We start from the raw sequence: 15000 nt of genomic DNA on the forward strand, positions 1-15000 counted from the left end.
GTGATTAAAACTGTATCTTCATAAATCCACCACTTTAATTAACAAATCAAAACTTTGCTCTCGTGAAACACTGATTGGTTTGTGCTTCCAGAAGTTTTGTTTGCACTTCATGGGCGGGGCCTCCTCTTAAAACTGTCTTCTTGGGCTGTTTTCCCCACCTAGTAGAGACCGCATTATCAGACATGAACGCTCTTAATTTAAATCTACCAGCCTACCGCTATGCACCCATCATAAATGACTACGAGCTCATTATGGTCCCGGTGACAGTAGCCTCAATCTCACAGATTTTGGCCTTTTTATGTGTAAATCAATAAACTTTAATTAGATATGTAATCAAAACAAACCATCAGGTGTGTGTGTGTGTGTGTGTGTGTGTGTGTGTGTGTGTGTGTGTGTGTGTGTGTGTGTGTGTGTGTGTGTGTGTATGTGTGTGTGTGTGTGTAGAGAGAGAAGAAGTAATCAGGTCAAAGTGACACTCCTTCTGATGCCTCCTGACACTAGCTCAGAAAAAAACATCAAAAACAGATCGATCACATGATCAGTTCTGTATTTATGAGACCAAACAGAAAAAAGTTCTGATAATGTTCCTACACACACTCACAGTCTGCACACACACTCATCCTAACACGACTCTGAACCTGGTCACTCACAGCTTTCATCTCTGGGACTGACTTTATCCTGGTTTTACATCAGATCCACCATGATTTCCCCAGCTCTGGTCTCCTGCTGAATGAGGGCCACAGGAAGTGTCTCTGACCGTCCTCTTAGAAAGCAGAGCTCACAGTCTCAGACAGAAAGATAGAAAACAAAGTCCTCCATGACTCACGGCTCTGAGTTCAGGTAAGACACAGGGTCGGTCCATCTTCAGGGTTCAGTCCTCTCTGGTCCATAAAGACGTCCCCTCTCAGTCCCTGCAGATCCTTATGTCTGTCTTTCCACACCCTGTCCTTGTCTGTCCACACAGTCATGCTCAGTGACGTCACTTCCTCTTCTTCTGTGGTGTTAATTGTTCCACCATGACAGCAGCCCGAGCCCCGGCTCACAGATGGTTGCCTGGATGGACACAGCACAAAGACAGGTCAGGATGGACCAGAGACAGAGACGGACAGAGGTAGTCTCCTGATCTGTGCCACAGGTTCAGCCGGATCAGAGAAAACCTTACAGAGGTCAGGTGATGAGTGATATCAGCTCTGATGAGGTCACAAACCCCGCCTCCTCTATGCTAACAGCCTTTTTCTCACTGTATTCTGAGCTAGGTATCTGATATTTTATAAAGAGGGGGTGTGGCATCATGATTGACAGCTGTGTTGTCCAATGAGGCTCCTGCAGTGCTGTGTGAGGAGGAACTGTGTCTTTAGGAGACATGTTCTTACGATCAGCGTGTACGGGGCCTCCTTCTTCTCCCCGTTGTCCTCAGGTGGCGCTGTGCTGGATTGTCCAGGTTGTGCTGGCGTTTCTGAGGCGGCGGTGGCCGGTCCCGTTGGTGACGTGTCTATGAAGACTTCATCGGTCACCCTGAATCGGATCTCCTCTCCCTGGTCCATGTAGAGGTCGTGAGCTCCTTCGTCTGTCTCATATTCCCAGAGCCAGACCTGCTCTGCTTCGTCGCTGAGGCTGCGGCTAAGGACCACTCCACCACGCCTCAAACACAGAGAATACAACTCCACTCTGACGTCTCACACCACGCCTCACTAGGCCTGGACCAAAACCTCATTTTGCTGAATGATATACTGTCCAACAATTATTCATTATAAATGATATTGTTGACAATATTGTTTTGAGACCAAAGTAACCACCAATATAAAAATAGTACGTCATAATAATGCAATTCAACTTTTCAAAGGCAATTCAGTTCTATTTCTCAAGAGTATTTTCACTTTAGTAATTTGAATATCAATCACTTTAACTATCCTAAAAAAATAAAATAAACAAACTGAACAAATAAAATGGGCTGTCATTTAAAAAGTGCACTTAAATAAAAACTGTGTTGGAGTGCAGCATTTCTTCTGTGATGCAGCAAACTACACTTCCTGTGTCCATGGAAATTCTGGGGCTGTGGGGTTTGACCATCATCTTTTTTCCTCCTAAGTTCAACAACATTAACCTGCGCTTCTCCAGACCAGCTGATGAGGCTCACTTGTATCAGCCTGATGCTAACGCCCCACCCTACCCCGCCCCACCCCACCCCACCCCACCCCACCCCGCCCCGCCCCACCCCACCCCACCCCACCCCGCCCCCCCTCCTCCCAGAGAGAAAGATTTGTAATGACTGACAAGAGGGTTCACTCTGTTCATTCTTCTACCGAGCAAACACACCCAGGTGTGGAGAGCGCTGCACAGAGTGACCCCCCCCCCCCCCCACATCATCCAGCCTGTTTAGACCAGGAAAACAAACAGGCTGAACGTGGCCGTATAATGAGCCGGGAAAATGATCAAGTTCATTTCATTAATCATACAGTTAATTGATTTATTGTCCATCGTCCCAGACCTACATCTAACATCACGTCTAACATCAGCATTGGTTCCTGACCCTCGGGATCAAATCAGGCTTTAACCAGAGACTCTTCAAACACTCTAACAGTGTCTGAACACAGAGACATGCTGCATGTTTTTCTCTTAACTTCCTGTTTTGCTGAAAGAAGGATACAACTTGGCGGGCTGCTGGAGCGACTCTGGGGGAATGAGGATGTCGTCGAAGAAGCCCATGGTCACTGTGACACAGAGAGGAGTCAGAGTTTGAGCCGTTCATATCAGACCTCATCGACACGGTGTGAAAATGACAGCCCCAGCCGACTGAGGACAGACACACGTACCATGGACTCCCTCCTGACTGCAGTACTTGATCTTTCCAACCAGGATCTCATCCAGAAACGGGTGAAAAACCACGTACCTGAAATGAACTGAGAGAGCAAAGTGGAGCAGTCAGAGGAGCTGAAAATCCTTTGACCCCAGAGACCAGGACTTAGTCTGCTCCTCTACCTTTAGTGTGTGAGGCTCCGTCTCCAGGGAAAATGTAGGAGTCCTCCAGCTTAGTGATGTCATACAGGCAGATACACAGACCCACGTTATAGACCACCTGACAGAGAGAGTCCCAGGTGAGACAGGTGAACCACATCAGGACAGGTGCTAATAACGGCAGCTCACCATGTCAGGATTATAACGATCAGCTGTTCAATGCACATAATCCCTGATGATAGAGCAGCTTTAACCTTTACTGTGATCCTCTGTGACACCTGACCCCTCAAAGCTTCACCTGAGTCACCTCTGTGAACAGAGTATGACACATTAACCTGATGAGGTGGACATCGGAGGGCGCTATCCCTTTGTCTTTTTTTTTTTTTTTAAAAAGGAATAGAAACTTTAATAAAATCTGTAAAGTCTGTAGCTTTACATTTTAAAACTCTTGAGACTGGACATCTTTGGCTGTCTTCTTTGGGAGAAGAACTGCCTGGATATTTGGGATGACACCACCCTCTGACATCGTGACCCCTGCCAGCAGCTTGTTGAGCTCTTCGTCATTTTTCACTGCCAGCAGGATGTGGCGGGGAGCAATACGTAGCTTCTTGTTGTCACGGCTGGCGTTTCCAGCAAGCTCTAGGATCTCAGCACAGAGATATTCCAGGACAGCAGCCAGGTAGACAGCAGAGCCGTTGCCAACCCTCTCTGCATAGCTGCCTCTCTTCAGCAGCCTGTGCATGCGGCCTACAGGGAATGTGATCCCAGCCCTGGAGGACCGGGACACTGAAGACTTGGCTTTGGGAAGAGCTTTTTTACCACGGCCAGACATTTTTAATTTGAGTGGAGAGAGACCTTCAGGGCAGTTAACCAGTGTCCTGCACTTCTGTCCCAGTGCAACAACAGCGCTATCCCTTTGTCTGACCGCATCACCAACCAGGTGAGGTCAGTCCTCAGCAGTGTTGGTGATAATGGTGTAAAAACTAACGGCAATACTAATGTGACCTGGCTCTCTCAGTCAGGCTCAGAGAGGAGCTGTAGATAAAATGTGGGAAAAGCATCAGAGACACGAGTAATGATGAGAACAATCATGCTGACACGTCTTCAACAAAGAGCTGATGCTAAAGTCAACTTTTCATCAACAAATATCACACAGCTACCTGCGTGTCTGTGTAACCTCAGTCAGAGAGGATCTCCTGCAGCAGGGGTGCTTTTCCAGGTCTGACTGTAAGGCACAAGGAGCCGACTTGTTTTGACTTGAAAAAATATCAGAGATGACAGGAGCAGACTTAAAAATAAGGGGTTAATCTGGAGAAATGACAGGTCAGGAGTGGAGCCAGAGACAGGGTTAAAGAGCAGGAGAATCCCTCCTAAACCAGGAGAGTTGTCAGGTCTATCTGACCTGGATCACTCAGACAGACACAGGACAGGAGCTGCAGGTTTAATCTGAGCCAGTGCTGAGCGCTCTGTGGGTTCAAACTGGACTTTTCAGGATGGGAGTCGGCCTACAGGCTCTACATGAACCTCATTTTCAGGATGGAGGAAACAGACACCACTTCAACGTTGGACATGGAAAAGACAAAAACAGACATGAACATTATGTCCCAGAGAAAAACCTGCTCAACAACTGGAGGTTTTTCAAAAAAGTAACACAATAATTAAATCCCCTGGTAACTAATTACATTTATTAATGAGTAATTCAGTTACTAATTCAATCACTTTTTGGGAAAATAAAAAGTAGCTAAACTTATTACTTTTTTAAAGGAATTTGTCCAACTCTGGTCCTCAGAGGGCTGCAGTGAGCCCTACCTGTCCCTCTGTCTGACCTGTGACACCCACCAGGTGAGGTCGCACTCACCTTGTTAGCCAGCTTCTTGTTGAGCTCCTCTGAGATCGCTGTGTTCAGCTGTCTCTGAAAGTCCCACGGAGGGATCCTCACAGTGTCCACCATCTCCACCAGCACGAACATCCTGCACACTCACACAGGCTCTACCTCACACACACTTCTTTACACACACACACATACACACACACACTCTGACGTGCTGTTTAGAGACGGGCTGATCTCCACAGTTTGGTCCTCTCCACGGAGACTCGTCTGTTCAAAGAGCGGACACTCAAACTCATGACACAGATCTCATCAAGAACTCATTAAACAGTCCGTGAACATCGCTCTCAGCCTGATGAACTCACCGCGTTTACATGTGAGAGCGCAGCTTTACGGCATGGCGTAAAACTTAAAGCTACAGCGCACCAGATAGTGCGACAATCCGACACGCTTAACGACCATTACAACCTGTGAAACCATCAGAAACTCCTCCGTGTGTGGATCAAACGCAGCGTTCCACCGGTAAAGGGAAAGTTGTGATGGTCTACTTTACATGGTTAGTTTATCCTGAACAGAGAAGACAAATGTCCGTGTTGTTTCGGTTTGAAGCCTCATCAGACATGTTTAGGCTCCTTTATTTTTGTTTTTAGATTTTAGTCACAATCAAAAAAGTATTATTTCAATCCAAAGAAACAAAATCATGAATATGAGAAAAGAGAAAACACCTTGAGATTTTTTTTTTAACTCATCTCAATTTAAAATAGTAAGAGCTTCAATTCTGGCTATTAAAATCTAAAATGTAGGTGCTTTAATATTTTTCTCACAGGCTGTAAAGGCTGTAGAGTGGTACAGACAGGCCTGTGTTAGTGTGATGATAGCGCAGCATGAGGCCATAAAGTCAAGCTGAGAGAATAAATAGATGAGTCAATGATAAGGAAATAATGACAGAGTGTGTGGGGCCTCATGTTTAGTTTCAGGAAATAAGGAGGACACAGTTGAATCTTTAAAAAGTCTTTATTTATTGATCATTCTGAACAGGTGGACATAGTTTAATCTCAGGGAGTGTTAAATCTGCCAGTCTAATCCACTTCTTTAAATCAGTTAAATTCTGAACCATGAGAAATCATCAGGATGATAAATATTATAATTAGTCTCTGAACACGTGACACATGTTTAAAGTTCATCAGAGGAAGCTGAGCAAACGTCTGAGTACAAAAACAACCACAGGATGGGCCGCCCACACACAGCGCCTTCATCCAACATCTGATCCAGCTCTTACAGGACGAGACAGAGCAGAGGACCCAAGGACTGAGCGCAGGACACCAGCGCTTCATACCACGCCCTCGTCTGAAGGGAGAGCTCCAGACCAGCTGCAGAGTTCAGGAACGTGACACAGACGTACACATGGGGACGGATCGGAGGGGAACCTTTATTTAAACATCTCTGTTTCTTCAGGAGGAGTCTTTGGCAGTTAATCTAAAGAGGAGGTTTACATTTACAGGATGCATGTGGAGTTATCCACGTCCTCCTGGACTCTAAGACAGACAGCTGCTCTTTAAAATCAACTCAGACCCTGAAAACCGATAAAACAACAATATTTAACAATCATCATCCTGAAGTCTCACTCTCACTGTCAGTCTGACAAAACCAGCTACAATCATACATCTTAGACCACCTGAGACCACCTGAGACCATCGTAGACCACCTGAGACCACCTGACATGTGCTGGTAGTGGAGGACAGAGCAGGGAGGAGGCTTCAGTCAAAGACAGGCAGCTTACAGCAGGTCTGATTCTCTCTTATATATTTATCTCTCATCTACATTTCTTTATTTACACACTCAGAGCAGCTTCTCATTCATCATTCACACACAGGTCCAACCCTCTTCCATCTGAACCTCTTCAGTGTGACACAACATCACCACAACGAAGAGGAAGAGGAGGAACATCAAGCATAGCAGCAATCATTTGAAAGTAAAGCCTCAGGGAGTCATCCTGAACGTTACAGCAGGAAGTCAGTCACACTCGAAAAACACTCTGAGAGTTAACAGAGCAAACGTGAAAACAGCGTCCTAACTCAACAAAGTGCAGCTGTTCAGGCGTCTGGACACCGCGTTGTGCGTTGGTTCATGAAGGATGACAGCAGGCCTCCTCACAGAGCAAACCAGCCTGGTGCTCCTCCTGTTAGAGGGGAACCAGGAGGACTTCAGCGTCACCAGGATCCACGGGGACGTCTGAGTGTGGAGCCTCAAACACATCAGGGCTCACCCTGATGTCTGGGCTCGGTGAGTCGGCCTGCTGCCAGAGGAAGAGACGGAGCAGTGTTCAGCTGAACGAACACACAGAAGACCAAACACAGGCTGAGACCAGAGAAGACAGGAGTGTGTGTTACTGGTTCTTCTCCTAAGTTCTCCAAAGTGCAAAAACTAAGTTCTGACAGAGGAGGGCAGCGGGGGCTGATGGGACATGAGTATGACACGTGTTCAGGTGTGTTCAGGTGTGTTGACTCCTCCTGAAGTGTGTGCAGACAGCAGGACGTGGTTCAGTGACACCACAGGGACACACTCAGTGATCAGACCATGATAAACGTTACAGTGAGTGTGTGTGAGTGTGTGTGAGTGTGTGTGCAGTAACTCTTTCACAGTAATACTTTCTGTCTGTGCTTGTATTCAAGTGTGTGTGCGCTTTTTATCTGTACAGCGACCGTATGTGTGTGTGTGTGTGTGTGTATCTACAGCAGGCTCTAAACATAAAGTCTGTGAACTGTCGTCCGTCTCTTCCTCTGTGTGAGCCCCTCTTCAGGCCTCGCCCACATCTAGGCCCCTTATTGACCCCTACAGGCCCCACCCCCTCCTGAATGAACCAATCACTGGAGCTCCTTCATCCTGTTGAGGGCGGAGCCAGCCTGGAACCACTCGATCTGTGTTTCGTTGAAGGTGTGGTTCAAAGAGATGGAGTCGCTGTTGCCGTCACTGTGTTTGATCACCGCCGTCAGAGGCTGCAGGAGACGAAAGTCGGTCACTAACTCCATCCAGAACCCCGCCCCTGACCCCCCCAGTCTGTGCTCCAGATTAAAGATGAATAATCCAGAACATTCCTCACCTTTCCAGGAGCAAACGACTTCAGCCCGATAATGGAGATCTTGTCATCAGGACGGATTTTATCGTAGTCGTTTGGGTCTGCGAAGGTCAGAGGGAGCAGGCCCTGCTTCTTCAGGTTAGTCTCTGAGAACACACACACACACACACACACACACACACACACACACACACACACACACACACACACACACTTAGAGGGCTGTGTGTGTGAAGTTTCGGGTCTCTCAGACATCAAATTCAGTTGAAGCTCTGCTCTCTGGTTAAATCTCTCTTTTTGTGTCTTCAGTGATATTTTTACTGCTTTTCTCCTGTGTTTGTCTGGAGATCCTACATGTAACCATGGCTGCATTGTTTACATGTGAAATTAGCTGTTAGCAGCCTGTAGCATGTCAATGCTGCCCAGTGTAAAGCTTGATGATTTCCCTCAAGCTGAGGAGGAGGAGGTGAGGACGATGTGCTGGTTTTCGGGCGTGGACCTGTCCTTCCATCCATCGTTGTTGGGAACGTGGGATCTGTCTCCGGTGGGATGGACGAGCTAGCCGTGCTAGCCCAGCGGCAGAGGGGCTGCCGGAGGGCAGAGTGGCATCGTGCTGTTCACGGACGTGGCTGACTGAGCTGACATCGGACGCTGGCGCCACATTAAAGGAGCTTCGTCTGCTGTGAGCAGACTGGATCCAGGAGACAGAGACTGAACAGACTGCTGAGGAGGCTCAGTCCTGGACCCTGTGGAGGTGGAGACTGGCTGGGCTGGAGAGTGGTGGACGGGATGTCGTCATCTATTTTCTTATGGAGCTTTTTGCACTTTCTATACTGTTTCTTACTTTTGTTTTATTAAATGCTGCTGTGACTCCTGAATTTCCCCTCTGGGATAAATAAAGTATTTTTTATTCTATTCTATTCTATACTATTCTATTCTATTCTATTCTATTCTATCAGCCAGAAATTTAGGAGTAATTTTTGATTTAGATCTCACCTTCTCACCCCACGTCAATAAAACCGTCCAGTCTTGTTTCTTCCATCTGCGTTCCATTGCAAAAACCAGACATATATTCACCCCTCAAGACCTTGGAAAAGTAATTCATGCCTTCATTTTGTCCAGACTGGACTATTGTAACTCCCTCCTCTCTGATTAAAATAAAAAATCTCTCTCTGGCCTCCAACTGGTCCAGAATGCAGCAGCTAGGCTTTTAACTGGTTTTAGTAGACGACATCACATCACTCCAGCTTTAGCCTCCCTCCACTGGCTCCATGTCGGTTTTAGAATTGATTTTAAGATTTATTGATTACTTATAAATCACTCGTGGGCTTGGCCCCCAGCTATATCTCAGAACTTTTAACTCCTTATCAGCCAGCCCGCAGCCTTCGATCCTCTGGCGAGGGCCTCCTGGTCGTTCCAAAGACGAGGCTCAAACTGAAGGTGATCGAGCTTTCTCCACCAGAGCGCCTCGACTTTGGAACGACCTGCCAGAAGAGATAAGGCATGCAAAGTCTTTAGCTCCTTTGAAGTCACTTTTAAAAACTCACTTTTATAGAGCTGCTTTTATGTGATGTCGTTTTTTTAGTCTTTCTTTTATTTTGCTTCCTTCTCTGTGTTTTAGTCTCCTTTTCTTTTATTTGTGTTTTAGTCTTTTTTATCCTCTAACTTGTAGGAATTGCTCCAATACTTTTAGTTTCTTCGTCCTTTACTGACTTCTTGTTATCTTAACAGACTGGTGTCTTGAATTACTTTTATTCAGATTGTTTATCTTTGCCTCACCTTCCGTCATTCTTTTAATCTTTTATTGAAAACTTTTAAGCTACTTGTGTTACACTTCTCTTTTATCATCTATATTTTGTTTGATTGCTGTCTCCTACTTTTATTCATTTATTAATGTATTTCATTTATTAATTTTAACTATTTATTTATTTTTGTATTTTTAGCTTACTTTGGTCCTCATGGTCTCATTCTATGTAGCAGTGTTCCTGTATTGTCTGGGTTCCTATGATTCATGAAGGGGGCCCTTTGGTTCATGCCGGCTGGAGTCACTGGACATGGACCGGTCCATGTGAGTTAACACCATCAGGGTACAGTAGCACTTGTGTTTTGTTGTACCCTGGTGTGTTGTGTCTCCAGCCCTGTGAGGTCGGGGCTCCTCTGTGTCTGTGGTTAGTGACTGGGCCTGGTCTGTTGTGTCCACTTCTGGGGTTTAAGTTCTTTTTGTGTTATGATCTCTCTGTATTTCATTTTGCCCTTTGTGTTTGTCATAAATGTTCTTTGATTTTATTTTACCTTCTTTGGTTGTTCTTTTTTTCCCCTTGATGTTAAACTCTTGTGCTCTTGTGTTCCTGCTGTCAAAGCACTTTGTAGACAAATGTTTTTAAAAGTGCTATACAAATAAAGTTTATTATCATCATTATAATTATTACTCACCGTGGATTCTGGCAAAGCTCTTCACAATGATGGCGCGTCCTCCGAGGTGTCGTGGCTCCAGGGCAGCGTGCTCTCTGCTGGAACCCTCCCCGTAGTTCTCATCTCCAACCACCACCCAGCTCTCTCCGTTAGCCTGGAGCAGAGATACAGAGAGGAAAGCGCTGAACCCCAGGCCAGCAGGGGGCAGGCTGGAGTACAGCAGGGTGCACAGAAACAGGCTCACCAGCTCAACATCAGAGCTGTGGTGTAGGGTGAGATGTCACTGAGTGTGTGAATCCTCAGGTCACCTGAGGACCTCTCTCTCTCTCTCTCTCTCACCTTGTAGTGGCGAGCGACGTCCGGCACGCCTCCAAACTCTCCGGTCAGCTGGTTCTTCACCTTGTTGACGGCGTCGTTCTCCAAGTTGACTGCTCCGATCAGCAGATTGTTGGAGATGTTGTCCAGATGACCACGGAACTTCAGCCAGGGCCCAGCGGCCGAGATGTGATCAGTGGTGCATTTCCCTTTCACCTGAGCGAGGGGCGGGGCAGGGCAGGGCGGAGAGGCGGGGGAGAGGCTTCAGCTCTGACAGGACGTCACACCATGTCTATCTGTCTGTCCATCTGTCTGTCTGTTTGGGTCTTACCTTGATCAGGACTCTCAGGTCCTCCAGGTCTTTCCCGTTCCACTTGTCAAAAGGCTCCAGGAGCTGCAGGCGGTTGCTGGAGGGGTTCACATCCACCTGAACAGATGTCAGAGCAGCAGTGAGTTCAAGAGCGTTGAGCTAACAGAGCACAGATCAGCTGAGCCCAAGGTGAGTGTCACATCCAAGCCCTGATAACCTGCCTACACCTGTTCACACCTGTTCACACCTGTTCACATCTATTACACCTTTCACAACTGGATATGCCTTTTCACACTTGTTCACACCTGTTCACACCTGTTCACACCTGTTCACATCTATTACACCTTTCACAACTGGATATGCCTTTTCACACTTGTTTACACCTGTTCAAACCTGTTCACACCTGTTCACACCTGTTCACACCTGTTCACACCTGTTCACATCTATTACACCTTTCACAACTGGATATGCCTTTTCACACTTGTTTACACCTGTTCACACCTGTTCACACCTGTTCACATCTATTACACCTTTCACAACTGGACATGCCTTTTCACTCTTGTTTACACTTGTTTATGCCTGTTCACACCTGTTTACACCTGTTGTAACGCTCAGCCTATGTCCGTCACCGCATTACATCAAAAAAAGGGGGACTCGTTATTTGGGCATGATAGTCTTTATATACCCCCAGATTTTGTTTGGACAAACTTTAAAAATAACTCTGTAACCTCTCCCGGTTTTTTAAATAACTAAATACCACAACCATAAATCATTATAAACAAAAAAAACAAAACACTTTCTCTCAAGGACACATTCTTTAATGTCCGTGACAGCGGCCATATCAATAATATAATTAAAAAAAAAACACAAAATACCGTTTGGAACTTGGACTTCATGAAATTTAAATTATCCCCAAACAACCCTCTAACAAAAACTACACTTTCCCTGAAAACTGTCCGTGTTAAAGAGTCCTTTTTATTTTTAACAAAAGAGAAGTCCTCCTTCGCCTCCCCACACTTCCTGCCCCGAAGGTTTGGGCTCTCAAAAATCCCCAATAAAGGAAAAAATAGTCCAAAAACAATCACAATGAAAACACTGGTTTAGCAGAAAAAAACTATATGCGGGAGCAAAAAAAAAAAAAAACCTATCTAACCAATTCCGGGAAGGAATATCCACGGCCACGCGGCTCCCTTGTTCCCTCCACCACGTGTACATCCACGAATAGGTCAGAGGAGAGGAAACAGCCTCCACAGGAATAACCACAGCTCAACGTCTTTTCTCCTGGATTAATTTCAACGCCTTTTCATGACTGTTTATTTACTGTTTACTGTTTCCCATTAACACCACGTTAGACCACGGTCTCTGCGCTGTTTCCTCAGCACCCCCTTTCGCCAGGTCCACCACACACACCCGTTCCCCCACGCCACATCCTCCTTTTTATCACCTTTGTTTTCCAATATTATTTTTATTGCACCTCTCACATTCCTTGAGTACTAAGGACTTACATCAATACCAATGAGAACCAGGTCTAACCATATTCCTTCTTACTCAGTTCCTTTTTTTTATTATTATAGTTTCCTTTTCTTTTCCCCTCTTTTTTTTTTTTTTTTTTTTAAGCAAGATGACCCTGTCACACTATTTACACCTGTATACACCTGGTATCACCTCTTTACACCTGTTTACACCTGTTTACACCTTTCACAACTGAAAATCCCTTTTACACCTGTTTACACCTGTTCACAACTGGATATGCCTTTTTACACCTGTTTACACCTTTCACCACTAAATATGCCTTTTCACACCTGTTTACATCTGTTCACACCTGTTTACACCTGTTGACACCTGTTCACATCTGTTCACACCTTTCACAAATGGATACACCTGCTCACACCTGTTCACAGGGACCTAAAGGAACCTTTCCCCTCTCAGTCTGTGTTCTGAGGATCATACTGAGTGTCTGGGTCCTGGACTCACCTTGACGGCGCTGCTCTCAGCAGGGGGGTGCTGGTAGGTGTCCTGACCAGGGTCAAAGTCTCTGGAGGGGAGCTCATCTCCAGTGGGAGGTTCCAGCTTGAACTTCTCTCCGTTCGGGGCTGTCAGAAAGTCGGTCTCTGGGTTGAAGTTGAGGGTCCCAGCGATGGCCAAGGCAGTGACGATCTGATCACATGATGACAGAAAGCTTTAGTCCTGCAGCAAGGACCACACCTGACAGAAACTCTGGGGCTGGACTCTTACCTCAGGAGAGGTGACAAAAGCATGAGTGGCTGGGTTGGCATCGTTCCTGGCAGTGAAGTTTCTGTTGAAGGACGTGACGATGGTGTTCTTCTCTCCTTTCTTCACATCTTTCCTGAGGAGAGTCAGAACCACCAAACCAGGTTTCAGTCTGATCCTCTCTGTCCTCAGGGGGAACGTTTGTTAGACCTGTTTTACTTCAGATAACCAGCTATGAAGCTCTTTCTCACACACACATACACACACACACTGATGGGGTAAGGGTCAGGTGACCTTTCTAGGTCTTACCTGTCCCACTGTCCAATGCAGGGGCCACAGGCATTAGCCAGAACCACCCCCCCAACATCACTCAGGATCTTTGCCTGGAACAGAGAGACCCTTTAGCAAACGCCGACCACAGAGCACACGCTTCAGCCTGTCTATGGATGAATATGGGCGTGACTCACGTATCCGTCCCTCTCAATGGTTGCTCGGATCTGTTCTGATCCAGGGGTCACCGTGAACTGGGCCTTACACTTCAAACCTTTATCCAGAGCCTGCTTGGCCAGCGAGGCGGCTCGGCCCATGTCCTCATAGCTCGAGTTGGTGCAGCTGCCAATCAGACCTGAAAGAGGAGAGGAGAGGAGAGGAGACCTTTAAAGAACCCTTTATTGGTTCAAGTTTTCAACCACAAACATAAATTCATTTACACATCCCCCCCAACAACAACAACAAACAATAAACAAAAAAATAAACAAAAAATGAACAATACACTGTTTCTTCCTTTAGAAATTGAGAGTGAGGCACTCCTGAGAAACTTTACACAGCACATCCTTAATGGCCCAGGTAGACTCAAACTCCTTCACCTCTGTCATCAGATTATAATAAACAAACTCTATTCTGATCCTGGCTGCCACTAATCCTCTGAGCATCAGCTCTATATCCGTGGATCCTACTCCCCTCACTTTGTTCCTCCTGGTGAGCCAAATGCTCATCTTAGCTTGGCCCATCAGGAAGTTCACCAGGCAGACCACCCTGCGCTGTACAGCTGAGTATTTAGGACCAAAAATAAAAAGCTGATCATCTAAAGTGAGTCCTAGTCCAGTGATCCACCTTCGTAACAACGAGAAACAGCTGACTAGTCTGGGACACTGCAGCCAAAGGTGACTCAGGGTTTCCTCGGCCTGACAGAAAACACACAGACTTTGGGTTGTGGGGTCAAATCGAGCCACATGTCTGTTGGTGGCCACGGCCCCATGCACCAGCCTCCACTGCAGATCAGCAGTACGCTTCTCTATGGGAGGCTTGTACAGAGACCTCCAGCTGCCTTTGGGAGACGACCCCGTTGCCAACACACCAGCCCACCTCGACTCCTGCAAACCGACCAGAGACGCTCTGTTGAGGACCTTCACCACCACACAATTCAAGCTCTGTTTGGAGACTTGAGAGAAGTCAGACAGTTTTGGTGTTTTAAAAGACAGCAGAGCTCCTTCCTCGTCCTCCTGCTCCTCGATTGCAGCCCTGATGGACAGACGGGGGAACCCAACTGGTCTTCCTGGTGTGTTTGGTGCAGCCTCTCTTCCCAGAGCCTCCCTAAGGAGACTTGGGAGTCCAGCCAAGACTTCCTCTTTCAGCTTGTCCAGCAGGCGCAGACTTCAGGCCGGTCTCCTGGCTGAGCCTGGCAGCCGTCTTCCACTGCCCTGCTGTCCTCAGTCCTGCCAGCCTGGTCAGTCCAGCTGTGATGAGGGCTCTCTGAATGCTCATAGACCTCAGCAGTCTGCTCTTTACCATTGGATTGTGAATCAGCGGCTCCTCCCCGACCTCCCTGCAGAGCTGAGAACAGTCTCTCTGTGAGATAAAAACAGTTTTCCAGGCGTGCAGCACTGAGCGGTA

General features: G+C 46.7%; 3 protein-coding genes across 4 annotated transcripts in view; all 3 read right to left on the reverse strand.

Moving 5' to 3' along the window:
- polr3h (polymerase (RNA) III (DNA directed) polypeptide H) overlaps positions 1–5230 on the reverse strand; it is a 5321-nt gene extending 91 nt beyond the window's left edge. The window contains exons 1-7 of one of the 2 annotated variants that reach the window (XM_074695800.1): positions 5149–5230; positions 4814–5053; positions 2980–3076; positions 2814–2900; positions 2648–2711; positions 1374–1608; positions 1–1053 (exon numbers count right to left, since the gene is read on the reverse strand). The exon at positions 1–1053 is cut by the window's left edge and continues 91 nt beyond it. In XM_074695800.1, coding sequence (XP_074551901.1) covers positions 1003–1053; positions 1374–1608; positions 2648–2711; positions 2814–2900; positions 2980–3076; positions 4814–4924 — 645 coding nt within the window. In that variant the 5' untranslated portion in view covers positions 4925–5053; positions 5149–5230 and the 3' untranslated portion in view covers positions 1–1002. Of the gene's footprint in view, positions 1054–1373; positions 1609–2647; positions 2712–2813; positions 2901–2979; positions 3077–4813 lie in introns of both variants that reach the window. The other variant, XM_074695799.1, reaches the window with a different exon arrangement.
- LOC141809007 (histone H2A-like) lies at positions 3380–3876 on the reverse strand. The gene has a single exon (XM_074695801.1). The coding sequence runs from the start codon at positions 3785–3787 to the stop codon at positions 3395–3397; it is 393 nt and encodes a 130-aa protein (XP_074551902.1). The 5' UTR covers positions 3788–3876; the 3' UTR covers positions 3380–3394.
- Positions 5231–5778: 548 nt separating the features above from the next.
- LOC141809485 (aconitate hydratase, mitochondrial-like) overlaps positions 5779–15000 on the reverse strand; it is a 20022-nt gene continuing 10800 nt past the window's right edge. The window contains exons 10-18 of the mRNA XM_074696537.1: positions 13575–13732; positions 13417–13490; positions 13132–13243; positions 12871–13053; positions 10918–11013; positions 10611–10802; positions 10293–10425; positions 7884–8005; positions 5779–7779 (exon numbers count right to left, since the gene is read on the reverse strand). Coding sequence (XP_074552638.1) covers positions 7648–7779; positions 7884–8005; positions 10293–10425; positions 10611–10802; positions 10918–11013; positions 12871–13053; positions 13132–13243; positions 13417–13490; positions 13575–13732 — 1202 coding nt within the window. The 3' untranslated portion in view covers positions 5779–7647. The remainder of the gene's footprint in view (positions 7780–7883; positions 8006–10292; positions 10426–10610; positions 10803–10917; positions 11014–12870; positions 13054–13131; positions 13244–13416; positions 13491–13574; positions 13733–15000) is intronic.

The sequence above is a fragment of the Halichoeres trimaculatus genome, unplaced genomic scaffold, assembly GCF_033239565.1.
Source record: "Halichoeres trimaculatus isolate MK-OKI-2021-1 unplaced genomic scaffold, fHalTri1.1 fHalTri1_scaffold_20, whole genome shotgun sequence".
NCBI lineage: Eukaryota > Metazoa > Chordata > Actinopteri > Labriformes > Labridae > Halichoeres > Halichoeres trimaculatus.